Source organism: Prionailurus viverrinus, chromosome A2, assembly GCF_022837055.1.
Source record: "Prionailurus viverrinus isolate Anna chromosome A2, UM_Priviv_1.0, whole genome shotgun sequence".
Lineage (NCBI taxonomy): Eukaryota > Metazoa > Chordata > Mammalia > Carnivora > Felidae > Prionailurus > Prionailurus viverrinus.
The window spans coordinates 98,884,972-98,900,140 of record NC_062562.1 but is presented as its reverse complement, the minus strand read 5'-3'; the positions used below and the strand labels follow the sequence as shown (position 1 = coordinate 98,900,140).

Here is a 15,169-nt window from a genome sequence, read left to right as displayed (position 1 = left end):
GGGACTTCTTATGTCTATTGGCATATTTCCATTTTATACTTTGGAGAACTACACAAGTTTGTCAATAGGACAGTGTTGATACATATCTAAAAATAATACCGCTGCCTTATTAAAGGCCTGGTGTCTAGAAACATTCTGCTGAGTCCTTTACAAACACTTACCTCATCCTCACAACCGACCTGTAAGGTGGGTGCTCCTTCTGTCCTTGCAGATTAGGAAATTGACACACAGAAGCATGAAGTTACTTGCCCAGTGGTCTGGAACCAGCGGGTGACAGGCCTAGATTATGAGCCAGGGTGGTTTTCTTCTATGCCTTGTAGTCTTTGTTGTGTGACACTGCCTCTCTTATCTACTGACAACACATTTGGTTACAGAAGTGTCAGAAAGTAGGATGGCAGCAGAAAACAAAATCTGAGATGCAGAAAGGTGAAATATTAATAAATAAAGCTGACCAAAACAATGCAGGCTGGATATTTAAATAAAAAATAGCTAGTGAGACGACCCTCACAGGACCCAACTATTTGACGAGTGAAAAGCTTTATGAAGCAACGGAAAACCACTAAAGGATTTTAGGCAGGGCTTGGTGGGCAGTAACAGAGCTGGAGGAAAATTCTGACTTACATTTTCTTCAAGATCTAGGCTTTTGTGGTTAATTTTACTGATGGAAGAAACTTTCCTTCCCCCCCCCCCCTTCCCAGTATTCTTTCTATGAAGAAAAGTTGAAAAGAGAAATATTTCTAACTTGTAGAAATCATATCCCATAGCTCCTTCTGTATTAGGTTTATCTTTTTTCCAAGTCTTTGAAGGTCAAGGATTGTTTTAACCAGGAAGTGATTTGGCTGCCCTTGGCATCTAATCAAAGCCGCATTTGAAATTCAAGTAGCTTTACTGGGGCTCCACCTTTGGCAGGATTATCAAGTAGACAGTCATTGAATTTGGTGTCTTTCTATCTTCCTCTCAGCCCCTGTTCCTCTCCAGCAGCTTCCCATATCTCCAACATATGTCTCTACTCCATTGTAGGTTCCTTTTGTTTTTATAGTTGCCTGTCAGATCTTCTTTCCTAGATGTGAAACAGTAATAATATTATTTGGTCACAGTGTTTTGTGTGTGACACTTTCTCAATGTGCCTGTAGAAAATGAACAAAGGCCAAAGAAACAAAGTCATGCCAAGTAGAGGATGGACAGGTTAAAAAGCAGTAGACACTTCTTCATAAGACTGATTTTAGACTTATCAGTGGAGTTTTAATGGTAGCTGTGCATAGGCTAACGAGTATGTAGGGAAGACTCGGGGGAGGGTGTCCTGGGGCCTCTTACTCCCCCAGGTGTCACTGTTGCTGAGATACACTGTGTTGTCAGGCAGGTGGAGTGTAGGTGGGGGAAGTAGACGAGGAGGGGTGTGAATACTGTGCAATCAGCTGGTAATTCTTCTTCACATCTGAGTGGAGAGCACCAGCATCCCTGTGCTCCAGATTAAGTAAATAAAGACAAATACAACACCTTCAGAAAATACCCACTCCTATTGTAGCTGAATTATTGAGGGAGATTAGTGCTGTCATAGGAGATATGTGAAATGGCATTTGGAAGATAAAAGAACCAAACCAAAGAACACACAATTCAGGATGTCTTGTACTTAGAGATTAACACTCACCTGTCAACAGTTTAACCCAAAGACAAGACAAAGTTCAAGAAACTAACATGGTTTATCTTATTTTGTCAGTCAACCAGTTTTCATTGAGAATTTTTATAGTGAAAAGGCAGGTATTATGTTGGGTACAAAGCTAGAGTAGTGAATGAAAACTGGTCCTTATTCCCAGGAAGCTTATTATCTAGTAGGAAATCAACAAGTCAGCAGAAGGCTGCAGCCCAGGAGTGAAAAAAATATCATGGTGTAGGTAGTCACCGGTGACCATATTAGCACATAAAATGGGTGCTGGAACTGAGAGAGGTTGGAAAGGCTGAAGAGGTGGCCCCCATGCTCTTCTTTAGAGCCCATGATACTCAGCCCAGGGGAAGTGAAGTGGTGTGAGAAAGATGTGGGTTGCCAAGAAGGGGCAGCAGCAGCATGTGCTCAGGCATGCAGGTGAATGAGTCTGACACATTTCAGGAACTACTAACAGAAGAACCGCAGCACAGCTGGTATAGCCAGTGGGAGTGGGAGTGGGAGCCATAAGAACTGCGACTGGAGCCAACATGTGGAGAATTTGGAATCCAGGCCAAGAGGTTTAAGACTTATGTTGCCAACCCTAGGAGACCTCTGCAGGGTTTTAAGCAGGACAGTAACAAGATCAGCTTTGCAATTTAAGGTGATGACTGTCAGCAGTGCAGAGAATGGCAGTAGGGAAGCAAAACCGACCTGTTAGAAGGCTATTAGGGAAATTCAGGGGGGATTTCTAGAGCTCAAATGATGGTGATCGGTTGGATTTGGGGAGTAAGGAAAAGAAAGCATCAAAGATAGCTCCAAGTTTCCTAATTTGTGTACTTGGGGGATGGAAGTGCCATCCACCGAAATCAAAATATAGAAAATGTAGCCGATTCAAAGGGGAAATGTCCAGATCAGTGTGGGACACATTAAATATGAGACGTGAAAAAGCCAGGTAGGAATGTCCACTATACAGGTGAATGTAGAGGTCTGGAAATTGTTGGAAAGGTTTGGGCTTGATACAGAGATTAGAGAGTCAAGGACGCCTGGGTAGAAGCTGAAGCCATGGAACTGGAGTCGACTGCACAGGTAGAATGACTACTCTGCCATGAGAAACAGCCAAGGGCAGGTACAGCCTGGAGAATATCCACATTCATAGCAGAGTTGAGAAGGAGAATAAGGCAAAAGGAAACCGAAAAGGGGTTTTCAGAGAAAAAAAAAGCTGGTTCAAAAATTAACCAACCTGTATGCAATGTGATTTTTTTAATTGCTTTATTCAATTTGCTGGATTCTCCCAGTGTCTGTATTATTCCATGTGGAAACAGCATTAAATCTTCCAGGCCATCAAGATACCATTGATACATAAATCTTGATTAACGGGACTGTTTGGAAAATGGAAAGCTCCGATTAATTTAATTTTCAGGTTACTAGTTGGGGATTAGTTTCAGTAAATGAATATATAATTAAATCTTCCTCTGTTCTCTAGTTTTCAGTGCCCATTGCTCATTATTCTGTTGATTCAAATTTGCATTTTATTTGGCTTTGTCCCACTTTTCTTTTCCCCCCTCCCCTTTTGCTCAATTGCCTTTTGACACACTAGCAACCCATTATCCCATGTAACCATTTCTCCACATGTTCCAATTACTATAGCTGTGTAACAAACCACCTTAAAACTGAGTGACTGACTTAAATGACAATTATTTTGCTCATGAATTTGCAATTTTAGCAGGCTCAGTGGATACAGTTCCTCGCTGTTCTACTTGCATCAGCTAGAGTGACTCAGAGGCTGGGAAATGAAGTTATCTGACACTTCTCTAGTATCTTCTCTACCTTGTGTCGTGTCTGTGTGCTCTCTTCCTCCAAACTTCTTACATTTAAGTTCAGGGTCCCCAAGGTGCGTGTTGACAGAGACAGAGACAGAGATGAGACAGAGAGAGGAGGAAAGAGAAGGGAAGGGATGGGAAGAGAAGAGAGAAGAGAGGAGAAAGAGAAAGAGAACCAGGAGCATTTGCGGTTATGACTTTACCTTGTAGGTCATGTGGCATCACTTCCCTCTCATTTATTTGTCAAGGGGAGAGAATTCAAACCTTACCTCCTGATGGAAAAATACGAACATCACATTTTAAGAAAGGCATGTGGCTATGATGCATATTGGTCCCACCATATTTATAAAATACCGTTTGCCACAATAGATAACCATTGCCTTTACTCTCAGTCCTGCTTGCTTGGGAGCACCTCCGATGTGGGTCTATCTCTCTATTAGGAGCCATGTGAGCCCTCTTTTCATTCTATTCATGGTCATAACTCACTTGTTATATGCTTTTTTCCATAGAAAAATGCTTGGGACCAGCTCTCAATGAGAAAGAGAGTTGACTACATTTTTTCAAATTTGTCTATATTTGTTAGTCTTTCCTAAGACCTATTGCTTTATTCCAGATAACAATTACTCAATAATTTCCCAATATGATTGGATGATGATATATTTTTAGGCCTCAACAAGTTGGAAGAGAGAAATATTTGGCTGAGAGGCCTTTGAGAGACCTTCGCAATGAGGACTTTGCAATGTTATCACTCTGTTTGTGAGATCAGTCTTCTATGGGGAACAAAACTGAATCTCTCAGGGCATATCCTAGAAGTTGTTATTCAAAGAACAAATCTAGGATATGAATTTGTTTTATAGTTATTTGCTTTTTCCTCCTGAAAATTGAGTTCTAAAAAAAGAATTTAGTATTTAGGGAATCTGACTCAGGTTTTACTGTAGAGTAGCATGCCTATGGGATTCCTGGAAGTTAATGTAGTTTCCCAAGTAAATAGTTGAAAAAGTTAAACATAGTTTCCAACAGAAGTTTAAAGTTTTGCTTGGGAGATTTTGTTTCTAAGCCTTCATTCATGCATCTTTGTGATCCTCCACTTCTTTTACAGAAAATGGCTCTGAAGATATTGATATACTTCCTAATGGGCTGGCTTTTATCTCCAGTGTAAGTATTTTCCATGCCCCTCACGTACTCATGTCAATAGCTATACAGACAGTACATTAATGTTGCCGACTAGAGCTTCCAGATGGACCCCTACACACTCATCCCAACTGTGGCTAAATCGGTCAACTAAAAAAGCCAAAACAGGATTCCAGTAGGCTAATCATTATACCACAGGAGGGCCCTGGCTTGCTTGCCCCATGTGGGCAGTTCATTATGGGCAGTTACATATTCAATAGGGGCTCAATAAATGTATACTGATTTCCATTCCAGTCCTAGATTGGTCTCCAGATTTGTCCATCTTCGCCGTATTTTGCTGGACCTCAGCTTCTGGTAGTCATCTTCTCACTAACTAGTGATCCTCTTGCTACACCTACCTGTGTTTGGAGCTCAGTAAATGTTTGCAAAGTATGTGTTAACATGTGTCAATTCAAAAGCCTGAGCGTTTTGGATCTTGAGGTCCCTGTCGTTCCTTCCAACTCTTTCAAAGATAAGTAGAGAAGATCCTGTGTTTTATTTCCAGTACTACCTTCACAGGTTTGGGATGATCAAGAAGCTATGTGAAGAATGATAAATAAATTAAATACAACAAACTAAAAGGTATATGCTATGAAGATGTTGAAAATTGCCATGTATTTACTGAACCGTTGCAATTTGGAATGAGACCTAAGATTTTGAAAAAATAAACGGACTATATTTTCAATGTGAATGCTGATTGCTGGAATTACGTGCCCTAATATTCCATTTTGACCAGTACAATACTACCATATAATATGAATTTTAAAATCTGTATCTTTTTGGCTAAAAAGGGACACACACAGTAAGACTTAAAGGCCTTAATTTCTAACTTCTTAAGTATGCCTCATATAGTCAGGGTCTCATTTGGATTTTAAATTGCTGTTGGGGTGATATTGTTGGGGTGGGTGGGTGGGTGGGAGTGATTTTATTTCTTTAGTTTTCATCCAAAGCCAAAGATAAAACAAAGCTTGTCTAGAAAAGCTTTCTATTTGTTGACTTAAATTTTCTATTGTCAATGTAGATTGTTAATGTTATGCCAAATAGACTTTAAAGAATGATTATTCTACAACTGGAAGATTTCTTCTTTGCTTTTACGAAATAATATTTGTAGTTCCAACTGTGTACCTTCTATTTTCACTGTAACTAAAAGTACTGAACTATTTCAGTGGAGAATCTAGAGATTTTCATCACAAATAATTCCTTGAGAAATGTTAACATGGAGCTTTAAGTAACAGAGCTCTTTTTTTGTAAACTAATGAATGACTCATAGGCTAAGGATGATATTTTTTACTCATTTTCAACCCTTCTGAACTTCAAGTCCCTATTCTTGTTTTTTCCTGTTGCCCATTCTTGCTATCATAGAGCATATTTGGAAGCTGCTGATTTAGAGAGAAATTCTGTGCAATAGATATTTTTAGTCTACAGAGAGGTGCCAAGCAAGCTCTTTGCTTTCTTACCTTGGGACTTGGCATTGGAATGCTTCTCTTTACCTGCTTTCTTCACACATTATGGGCCAGCTCCTAGTTCTCTGTCAGGCCTCACTATGGTGGCACTTTAATTCTGCAGGAAAGTCTTCCCTAACACTCTTTCTGGGCAACGTGCCTCTTCTATGCTCTCTCACATTCTTTGTGCTTAGTCTCTTACATACCACACTATATCTGATGTGGTCATTGGTGCTGTCGCTCCAGATTTCAAGCTCCTCGTGGCCAGGACTTTGTGCATCTGTTGCCATGCTCAGCACCTAATATGCTACCTGACATGCATGGGGTACTTGAATATTTACTGAATGCTTGTGCTGGAGAATGAGGGCAGTATGGAATTTCAATGCCAACTCAACTCACATACACATGTTGCCTGTTGGAAAAAATAAAATGCCTGCCCCTCCAGGTGATTTTCACTATTTTCAGTGGTGAATGACATTGCAAGAATGGCTTGCATTCACTTGCTACAAATTCCTACCCAACTGCCTCAAACAGAAAACAGGGTGCATACGAAGCCACTTATTGGAGGTGTTTCAATCATCATGACACTTAATCTAGATCAAGTTTTGTTTTGTTTTTTTACAATGGCCCACCCTTATTTACTTATTAAATCATTTCCATTTCTAGAACATTCAGTCTTTGAACTGGCAGTGCCCTTTTGTGTCCCTAAGCTACCCAGATGCTTGATGTTCTTCCTTGAGCTTCCTCCCTGAGCAATGTTGCCTGCTGTCAAACCTTTCTTTATGGTGTGTCAGAAAGAGTGTGTACAATTAATGATGTGAGTGACTCAGTGAATTCACTTCTCTGGGCTTAATTTTCCTCAGGTGAAAAGGGAAGAAGTAGATGTCTTTGACTTTTTTTTTTTTTTTTTTTTTTTTTTGGTCCATTGTTACCACCACCTAAGCCTCTGGGCTTGGTGGCGGTTTGACTATGGGGAAAGGGTAGGCTTGAAGATGGAATTTCATGACCTTATATTGGGGAGAACAGTGAAGCTCTTCACTGAGAATAATAGATATGGATGAGAAGAAGGATTTGAGGGGAGAATGTTGACTTTGGTTCTGACAATTTGATTTTGAACTACTCTTAGGAAGCAGTTGGAAATGCAAGCTAGAGCTCCAGAGAGATGTTCTAGGTAAATGTGCAGATGTGAAAATAATTGGTAGAGAAGAAAGATCTGAAACTTTATGAATAATATGTATAAGGAGAAAGTATAGAGCAAGAAGGAAAGAAGGATGGATGAGGATAGAAGGGGGAAAGGGCAGAAAGAGAAGCAGAACTTCAGTCTGGAAATCCTACTCTTGACTTTTTGACAAGGAATAAAGGGGTACATCATAGTGTCAAATGCCATAGAGATACAAATAAGGAAAAGTGGAGGAGTTATCAAAGAAAATATTCTGGAGGGCACTGGTATGACCTTTATAGAGGCATTTCTACCAACTGGTGAGAGTTGGAACAACTCAAGGCAGGCAACAAGATCAAGTGATGTTTCTAAGAGATTTGACCATGAGGGGAAAGCAAGATAAATATGTGTTTGAAGGAAGAGTAAAACTAGAAGATTTGTTTCAAGAAAGGAGATATGAACAATTTTTCAGGCAAATGAAGGAGACACTGATGACAAACAGGTGGCAAAATTAATAAACTTAAGAACAGATAGAGGGATACCCATTCCTTAAGAATTGTGGGATAAAGGAAGAAAAATTGATAAAATTGAAGAATTACGGAGACAGAAAGGAGGGAGTCAGAGAAAATTCATGTTGAATGGCATGTTTTGTTTTGTGTTTTTTTTTTTTCAGAGAAACAAAAGGTAATGAAATAAATTCAGAATATAATAGAATTCAGACTAGCCCTATATAAAAGCTGGACCAGGGCAAGGGGGAGGGTGGGAAGAATTTGATAAAGAAGCAGTAAGCAAAGGGTGTGGCTTCCTTAGAAGACTGGGTGTTGATTGATGATGACAGATTCAAGGTCTGGAAGGAGAAGTTTGTGGCGAGGGCCATGCGGATCCCTCCTCCAGCTGAGGTGACCTAAGACAAATGAAAGGGAATAGTACCCCCTCTGATGTGCTTCAGCAGTGCCATTGTTGTCTGCGGGAAAGCCAGGCTTCTGGTAAGATTTAGATGTAGAAGTACTGTTCTAAAAAAGAAAGCTCGAAGATGTATGTGGGTTGTTTGCAGCTGAAGATTGACTCCTCCAGGGTGGGGGTAGGAATGAAGGGCAGCGGAAGGGTCAAGAATAGTATTATTAAAAGTACACATGTGTATGTATATACATATTTATAAGGAAGGGAGGAGCCAGGGAGACAGAGTAAGAAGGAAATAATTTAAATCGGCTATAAATGGAAATGAGGGTACAAGGAAAGATATGATGTTGATATTAATATATATCAGAGTGATGGGGAAGTGATAGAAAGAGGAAGTGAGCTGAGTTTTATAATTGGTGTGGCACAAACCAACCCCAAGTTTTGACACAATGACCCGGGGTGCAGCAAAGGCCCATTATGTTCAGGATACCTAGTATTGGTTGATAACCACACATAATTGGCTCTTTCAGTAGAAAGAACCACTGTTCAAGTTACTGGAATAAAGTTTTTGCAATATTTGAAGACAAGGATTTATATCCAAATTTTCAGATATATCTATAGGAACAAAATAGGTCAGAAATAGTCAACTTAAGAGACTGGTTCCCCATTGTGTATATAAACCACAATTTCTTTATCCATACAGAGAAAGACAGATACCATATGTTTTCACTCTTATGTGGATTCTGAGAAACTTAACAGAAACCCATGGGGGAGGGGAAGAAAAAAACAAAAAAAAAGAGGTTAGAGTGGGAGAGAGCCAAAGCATAAGAGACTCTTAAAAACTGAGAACAAACTGAGGGTTGATGGGGGTGGGAGGGGGGGAGTGGGTGATGGGTATTGAGGAGGGCACCTTTTGGGATGAGCACTGGGTGTTGTATGGAAACCAATTTGACAATAAATTTCATATATTGAAAAAAAAATTTTTTAAAAAGAGAAAAAAATGAAAAAAAAAAAAAGAGACTGGTTCCCCTATGTTAATTCTTGGCTGATTCTACTATTTGGCGCTAGATAAAATAATGGATGGGGGCAATATAATGAAAGCATACACCCCTTCTCTCTGCTTTGAGGAAGGTTAGTTGCAGATTATCAGGACTGGAGAGGATCTTAGCAATCATACACTTTAGCTTTCTTATTTAATAAATGAGGAACCAGAGGCATAGGCAGGCCAAGGGACTAACACAAAGTAACCCAGGCTAGTGTCTTACGTTATACTTTTTGTTTTTTTAATGTTTATTTATTTTTGAGAAAGAGACAGAATGTGAGCAGGGGAGGGGCAGAGAGGAAGGGAGACACAGAATCCAAAACAGGCTCCAGGCTCTGAGCTATCAGTGCAGAGTTCAACAGGCTTGAACTCACAAGCCACAAGATCATGACCTGAGCCAAAGCCAGACACTCAACTGACTGAGCCACCCTGGCGCCCCATTGCATTATACTTTTTGGTTTAACCCTTTGTCTCTATGTTAATAATTGAATATGGATTCTTCCCATTTCCAATTCCCATTCCCAATGGCCTAGATGACATTGGTAGTCTCTCAGATCAGATAATGGAAACAGCTGACTGGAGTGAAAAATCCCAGAAACCTAGAAGAAATTTAGAGCTTTGAATATTTTTGTTAGGCTTTGAGATTTTCACTTCCACATGAAAATATTGTGAAATGTATATATATATGCTTACTTATTTTATATTTTTTACAGGGATTGAAATATCCAGGCATGCCAAACTTTGCATCAGATGAGCCAGGACAGATTTTCTTGATGGATCTGAATGAGCAAAACCCAAGGGTCCAGGCACTAAACATCAGTGATGGTTTTGACAAAGCATCATTTAATCCACACGGAATCAGTACTTTCATTGACAAAGGTAAAGCCTGAATGTTTAAAAATAAGGGGGAAATGAGGGAAATACAAGCTGCTCAACCTCAATGACTCAACATAGATGTGAAAGGAGGGAAAATTCTATTTTACCATGAAGATATATACTTGCAAAATAATAAATGTGTATCAAACATTTTTAACACTGCATTAAAGAAGGGTGACTAGAAGGTGGTCATTCCTTCTTCCTCTTATCTCCTTCTCTTTTCATTTGACCTTCAAAACCAGTTTAGAGATTGTTCTAAAAAATCTAATATATAAACTAAAGCCTCTTTGAAAATAATTGTGTGACATTAGAAAACATAACATGAAAGAAAACAAGAGATACACCAGATAGAATCAAAATTAAAAGCTTTCTGCTTCAGCGGCACCCGAGTGGCTCAGTTCATTGAGCATCCGACTTTGGCTCAGGTCATGGTCTCACACTTGTGGGTTGGAGCTCCACATTGGGCTCTCCACTGATGGCTCAGAGCCTGGAGCCTGCTTTGGATTTTGTCTCCCTCTCTCTCTGCCCCTCCCCCGCTCACACTCTGTCTGTCTCTCTCTCTCAAAATAAATAAACATAATAATAAAAAAAATTTTTTAAGAGCTTTCTGCTTCAAAAGACACCATGAAGGAAGCAAAGAAACAGCCCAAAGAATGAAAGAAAATATTTGCAAATCATATATCTGATAATAGACATGTATCCAGAATATAGAAATCATTCCTACAATTCAACAACAAAGACACCCCAATTAAAAAATGGACCCTTGGTCTACTAATGGATCTTAGTAGACATCTCCAAACAGATATTCAAATGACCAATAAACACATGAAAATTTATGTGTTTAGTGTCCTTAGTCAAGAAGGAAATGGAAATCAAAACCATAATTAGATACCACTTCATTCCCACTAGGATGTTTCTAATGATAATAAAAAAAGCAATCAATGACAAATGTTGGCAAAGATGTGGAGAAATTGGAACCCTCACCTCACACTTTGTTGGTAGTATTAGAAAATGGTACAGCTATTTCTGAAAGCAGTTTGGCAGTTCCCTAAAATGTTAAACATAGAGTTATCATAGTATCCCCAAACTCCACTGGTTGGTATATACCCAAGAGAATTGAAAATATAGGTCCACACAAAAACTTACACACAAATTTTCATAGCAGCATTATTCCTAATACCCCAAAGGTGAAAATAACCCAAATTCTCATCAAGTGATGATGAATGCCTATGCAATAGGACATTATTTGGCAATAAAAAGAAATGAAGTCCTGATGCATGCAATGCTTGCAAACATTATCCTAAGTGAAAGAATTCAGTCGCTAAAGACCACATATTGTATGATTCCATTTATAGCAAGCCTGCAAAATTGGCAAATTCATAGAGACAAAAAGTAGATTAGTGGTTGGCAGGGGCTAGGGGCAGGGTGGGAATGGGCAATGACAGCTAATGGGTATGGACTTTCTTTTTGGGGTGATGAAAATGTATGGAAATAGATAGTGGTTAAAATTGCACAACTCCATGAATATACTGAAAACCACTAACTTGTACGTTTTAAAAGTGTGAGCTTAGAGGCCCCTGGGTGACTCAGTTGGTTAAGTGTCCAACTTCAGCTCAGGTCATGATCTCATCGTCAGTGAGTCTGAGCTCCGTGTCGGGCTCTGTGCTGATAGCTCAGAGCCTGGAGCCTACTTCAGATTCTGTGTCTCCCTCTCTCTCTGCCCCTCCCCCTCTCAAAAAATAAAATAAAAACATTAAATATTTTTTTAATTAAAAAAAGTGCGAGTGTAGTGATAAAGTGAATTATATCTCAAAAAAGCTGTTATAAAAAATGAAAGTTATTAATACATTGCATATGCTTTAAAATAACAGTTGCTCATGTTATTATTACTTGTTAATAGTTCATAATTCCAGACTAATTTAATGTGTAATGTTTGTGGGTCCACAGGGCAAGTAGAGAACAAAAACGGTGGTCTTATTTCTAATCCTGTGTCTTTTACTTGGGTGAAATTAGGGCTCCAGCCTCTATTGAAATTATTTGGGTGACCATATTTTTTTTGCTCGACCTCTATCTAGACACCATCATTGAAGAAAGTATAATGAGTGACCAGATTAACTTGGAGCTATCTTATTGCATAGGATAGTGTTGGATCTTTTGTTGTTGTTGTGGTTGTTGTTGTTTTGTTTATTTGTTTTAGGCGTGAGAAGTATGGGTTGGTTTTTTGGTTTGGTTTTGTTTTTGTTTTTTGAGATGGAACCAGTTTACAGATCCACCCTCAAGCATTTAATCAGACTTTCTGGAGCTGAATATATTATGATTGCAATGTTATTTGTTACCTCCTTTAATTGTACGTTTAGTTAATAAGGGCAAAACATTATACATAAATTGGAATGGAATGAGAAGACAAAAAAATCAAAACTATTCTGACCAAGCATCTCTTATATGGAAGGAGGGGTCCAATAGAGGCCTAAAGAAGGTATAAAACCAGAGCAGCGCATACGATGTTCCTGCTGTGTCTGGCATGAGTGTCTGGCTGAAGGGCCATGTGGGAGCTAAAATCCAACTGGGGGTCTGCTTGCAAAGCCTCAGGCCCCAGAAAGAGCTGGGTCAGACTAAAAGAATGATCCATCTGTGAGGGAGCACCTTTCCTTAATTTGGGTAAAGGTACCTGTGTGTTTCAGGGACCATGCATATAAGCTCTGCGTCTCAGGGCTTGGGCTCACTCTACTGCATGGTTGGAAACCCCATCAAGAAAGGAATAGGGGAGATGAACACAGATCAAGGTCTGAAATGGGAGGATGGGACCAGGCTGTTTCAAACTCCAGTGCTCATCTTACCTAGAACTTCTGTCAAGTCAGAAAACAGTGTTTTGAGAAAACAGATTCCCACCCTCAGTCTTGTTCACAGCAGTTCATATTTCACTATGAAAACAGGTGAACATTCTCAGGGTCGGTGATGTCTAGAATTGATGTGCCAGTTTTTTCTTGAATTCATTTTCACATTCCATATCCATTGGGCTCGCTAAATATTGTTACTGCAAACTTAGGTAGTTGACTTGTGTCAGTTTATACTCTAGCTGGGACATGTTGCTTGTTTTAAGATATTTACTCAGCCCCGACATTTCTTGAGTGTGTGTTGCAATGTAGGCATTTCTCACAGAAAAGAAACTCACTTCTTTTGTTGAAGGGCCACCCTGGGAAACCACATCCGTTTATGTACCATTGTAGTTCTGTGTCTTCCTGTTGTAGAAGGTATGGAGGTACAGCTGAGGAGACCACTGAGAAAAGTTTTCCCTTGGCTCTGCCACTTGGTGGTGCTGAAATTGTGCCTGAGTTATTCAGCTCCTGAGCCTCAGTTTTCTCAGTAAAATGGAGATTCTGGCATTTGACCTGTCAGGTGTACTGTGGGGATCAAATGCAAGGTGTGTAAGAAAAGTGCTTGAACATGACCAAATTCTATACCAAGTCTAATAATAGTTGCAACAGAAGTAAACTTCTTGGAGATTATTCCTTTTTTCCACTTTAGACCATACCGTGTATCTTTATGTTGTGAATCACCCCCACATGAAGTCCACGGTGGAGAAATTTAAATTTGAGGAGCAACAACGTTCTCTTGTACACCTGAAAACTATAAAACATGAACTTCTTACAAGGTATGGAATTAAAGTATTTTGCACTTCTATTTATTTTTGCACCTCTGCTGTGTGCTTTGTTTTCTTTGGTTCAGCAGGCTTAAACTTTTGTTTTGTAGCGTTTTTTCCTAAGGCTTTCAAGAGGTTCCTATGGTGAGACTGCCCGGCACCTCACTAGAAATTGCCGTATTCAGTATTGGATATCTTTATATTTTCCAACTTCGTGAAAGCATTTTAATCCTATAAAGGTGCTCAATTAGATTGGCAGCTCTAATTCCATCCTCCATACCACAACAATGCAATACCTACTATTGGGCTTTCTTTAAACACCTACACCTTTTTCTAGTTGTCCCCGTAGGTTGTATTGTGAGAGCCACACCCACTGGGTGTTATAACCAGCCTCCAGATGGGCCGTTCCTTTGTTCAATAAAAGCTTTAGAGCAGAATTTGAAAAAAGCCTGTGGGCACATATAAAAATTCACATTTATTAAGCATTGACTATGTGCCGGGCACTGTACCAAATACTTCATTTTATTCTCACAACAGCCTTTAGTAATAGGTATGAGTAAACTGGGATTTATGAGGTTTCGAGTTAAGTAACTTGCTCAAGTTGCATAATTTGTAAGTTGCAGAACCAGGGTGTAAACCTAGACCCATCTAAATTCAAAGCCAGACTCTCAGTCACAGTGGTGAAAATCCTTTTTACCATGTTGAGAAAAAAATAAGTTTTTTAGTGGGTAGTTTGCCTATTCCAAGGCTGTAACAAACAATGAAGAATTTGTCTTTTATAAAATGGACTCACCACTGAAAGACTAGTTCCAAGACAGGTTAATCTTGTCTTGAGATAGAAGGATAGGGAAAGAAAAGGAAGGTCACCTTCTGTGCTTTGCTCTCTTTCTTAAAATCACATATCAATGTCTCCCTGTAGAATTTGGGGGTGACAAAAGCAGAGGGCAGAAGAAGTAAGAGAAGTTGGGGTCACTGCACTCTTGCCAGGAGACATTGTATGGGGTTCTGAGGCCCAGTGGGGACAAGGACTGCCACAGGCTGCCTGAGAAACAGTGGACAAATCTCTCAGCTATGCTTCAGTTTCCTCAGTGAAGTGGGAGTTCTCTCACTGGCCTGACTTGCCTAACTGGTGATTTTGAGAATCAAATGCAATAACATATGACCTCACCGAACGAGTTCTTTTCAGTGAAGGTACAGCCTGAGGGAAAACCTAATACACAACTACTTTATTAGAAAGTTAGCGTTCCAGGGGCGCCTCGGTGGCTCAGTCAGTTAAGCGTCCAACTCTGGTCATGATCTCATGGTTTGTGGGTCGGAGCTCCACGTCGGTCTCTGTGCTGACGGGTCAGAGCCTGGAGCCTGCTTCAGATTCTGTGTCTCTCTCTTTCTCTGCTCCTCCCCTGCTCACTCTCTGTCTCTCCATCTCTCTCAAAGGTAAATATTAAAAAAGAATCAAAAAAGAAAGAAAAGAAGGAAGG

General features: G+C 39.7%; 1 protein-coding gene across 2 annotated transcripts in view; it reads left to right on the top strand.

Annotated features, from left to right (window-relative positions):
* The window catches only part of PON3 (paraoxonase 3), a 35,357-nt gene that overhangs the window by 4,687 nt on the left and 15,501 nt on the right, over nucleotides 1-15,169 (top strand). For both annotated transcript variants that reach the window (XM_047848704.1, XM_047848703.1), the window contains exons 3-5: nucleotides 4,562-4,617; nucleotides 9,889-10,054; nucleotides 13,577-13,703. In XM_047848704.1, the coding sequence (XP_047704660.1) occupies nucleotides 4,562-4,617; nucleotides 9,889-10,054; nucleotides 13,577-13,703 (349 nt within the window). The remainder of the gene's footprint in view (nucleotides 1-4,561; nucleotides 4,618-9,888; nucleotides 10,055-13,576; nucleotides 13,704-15,169) is intronic.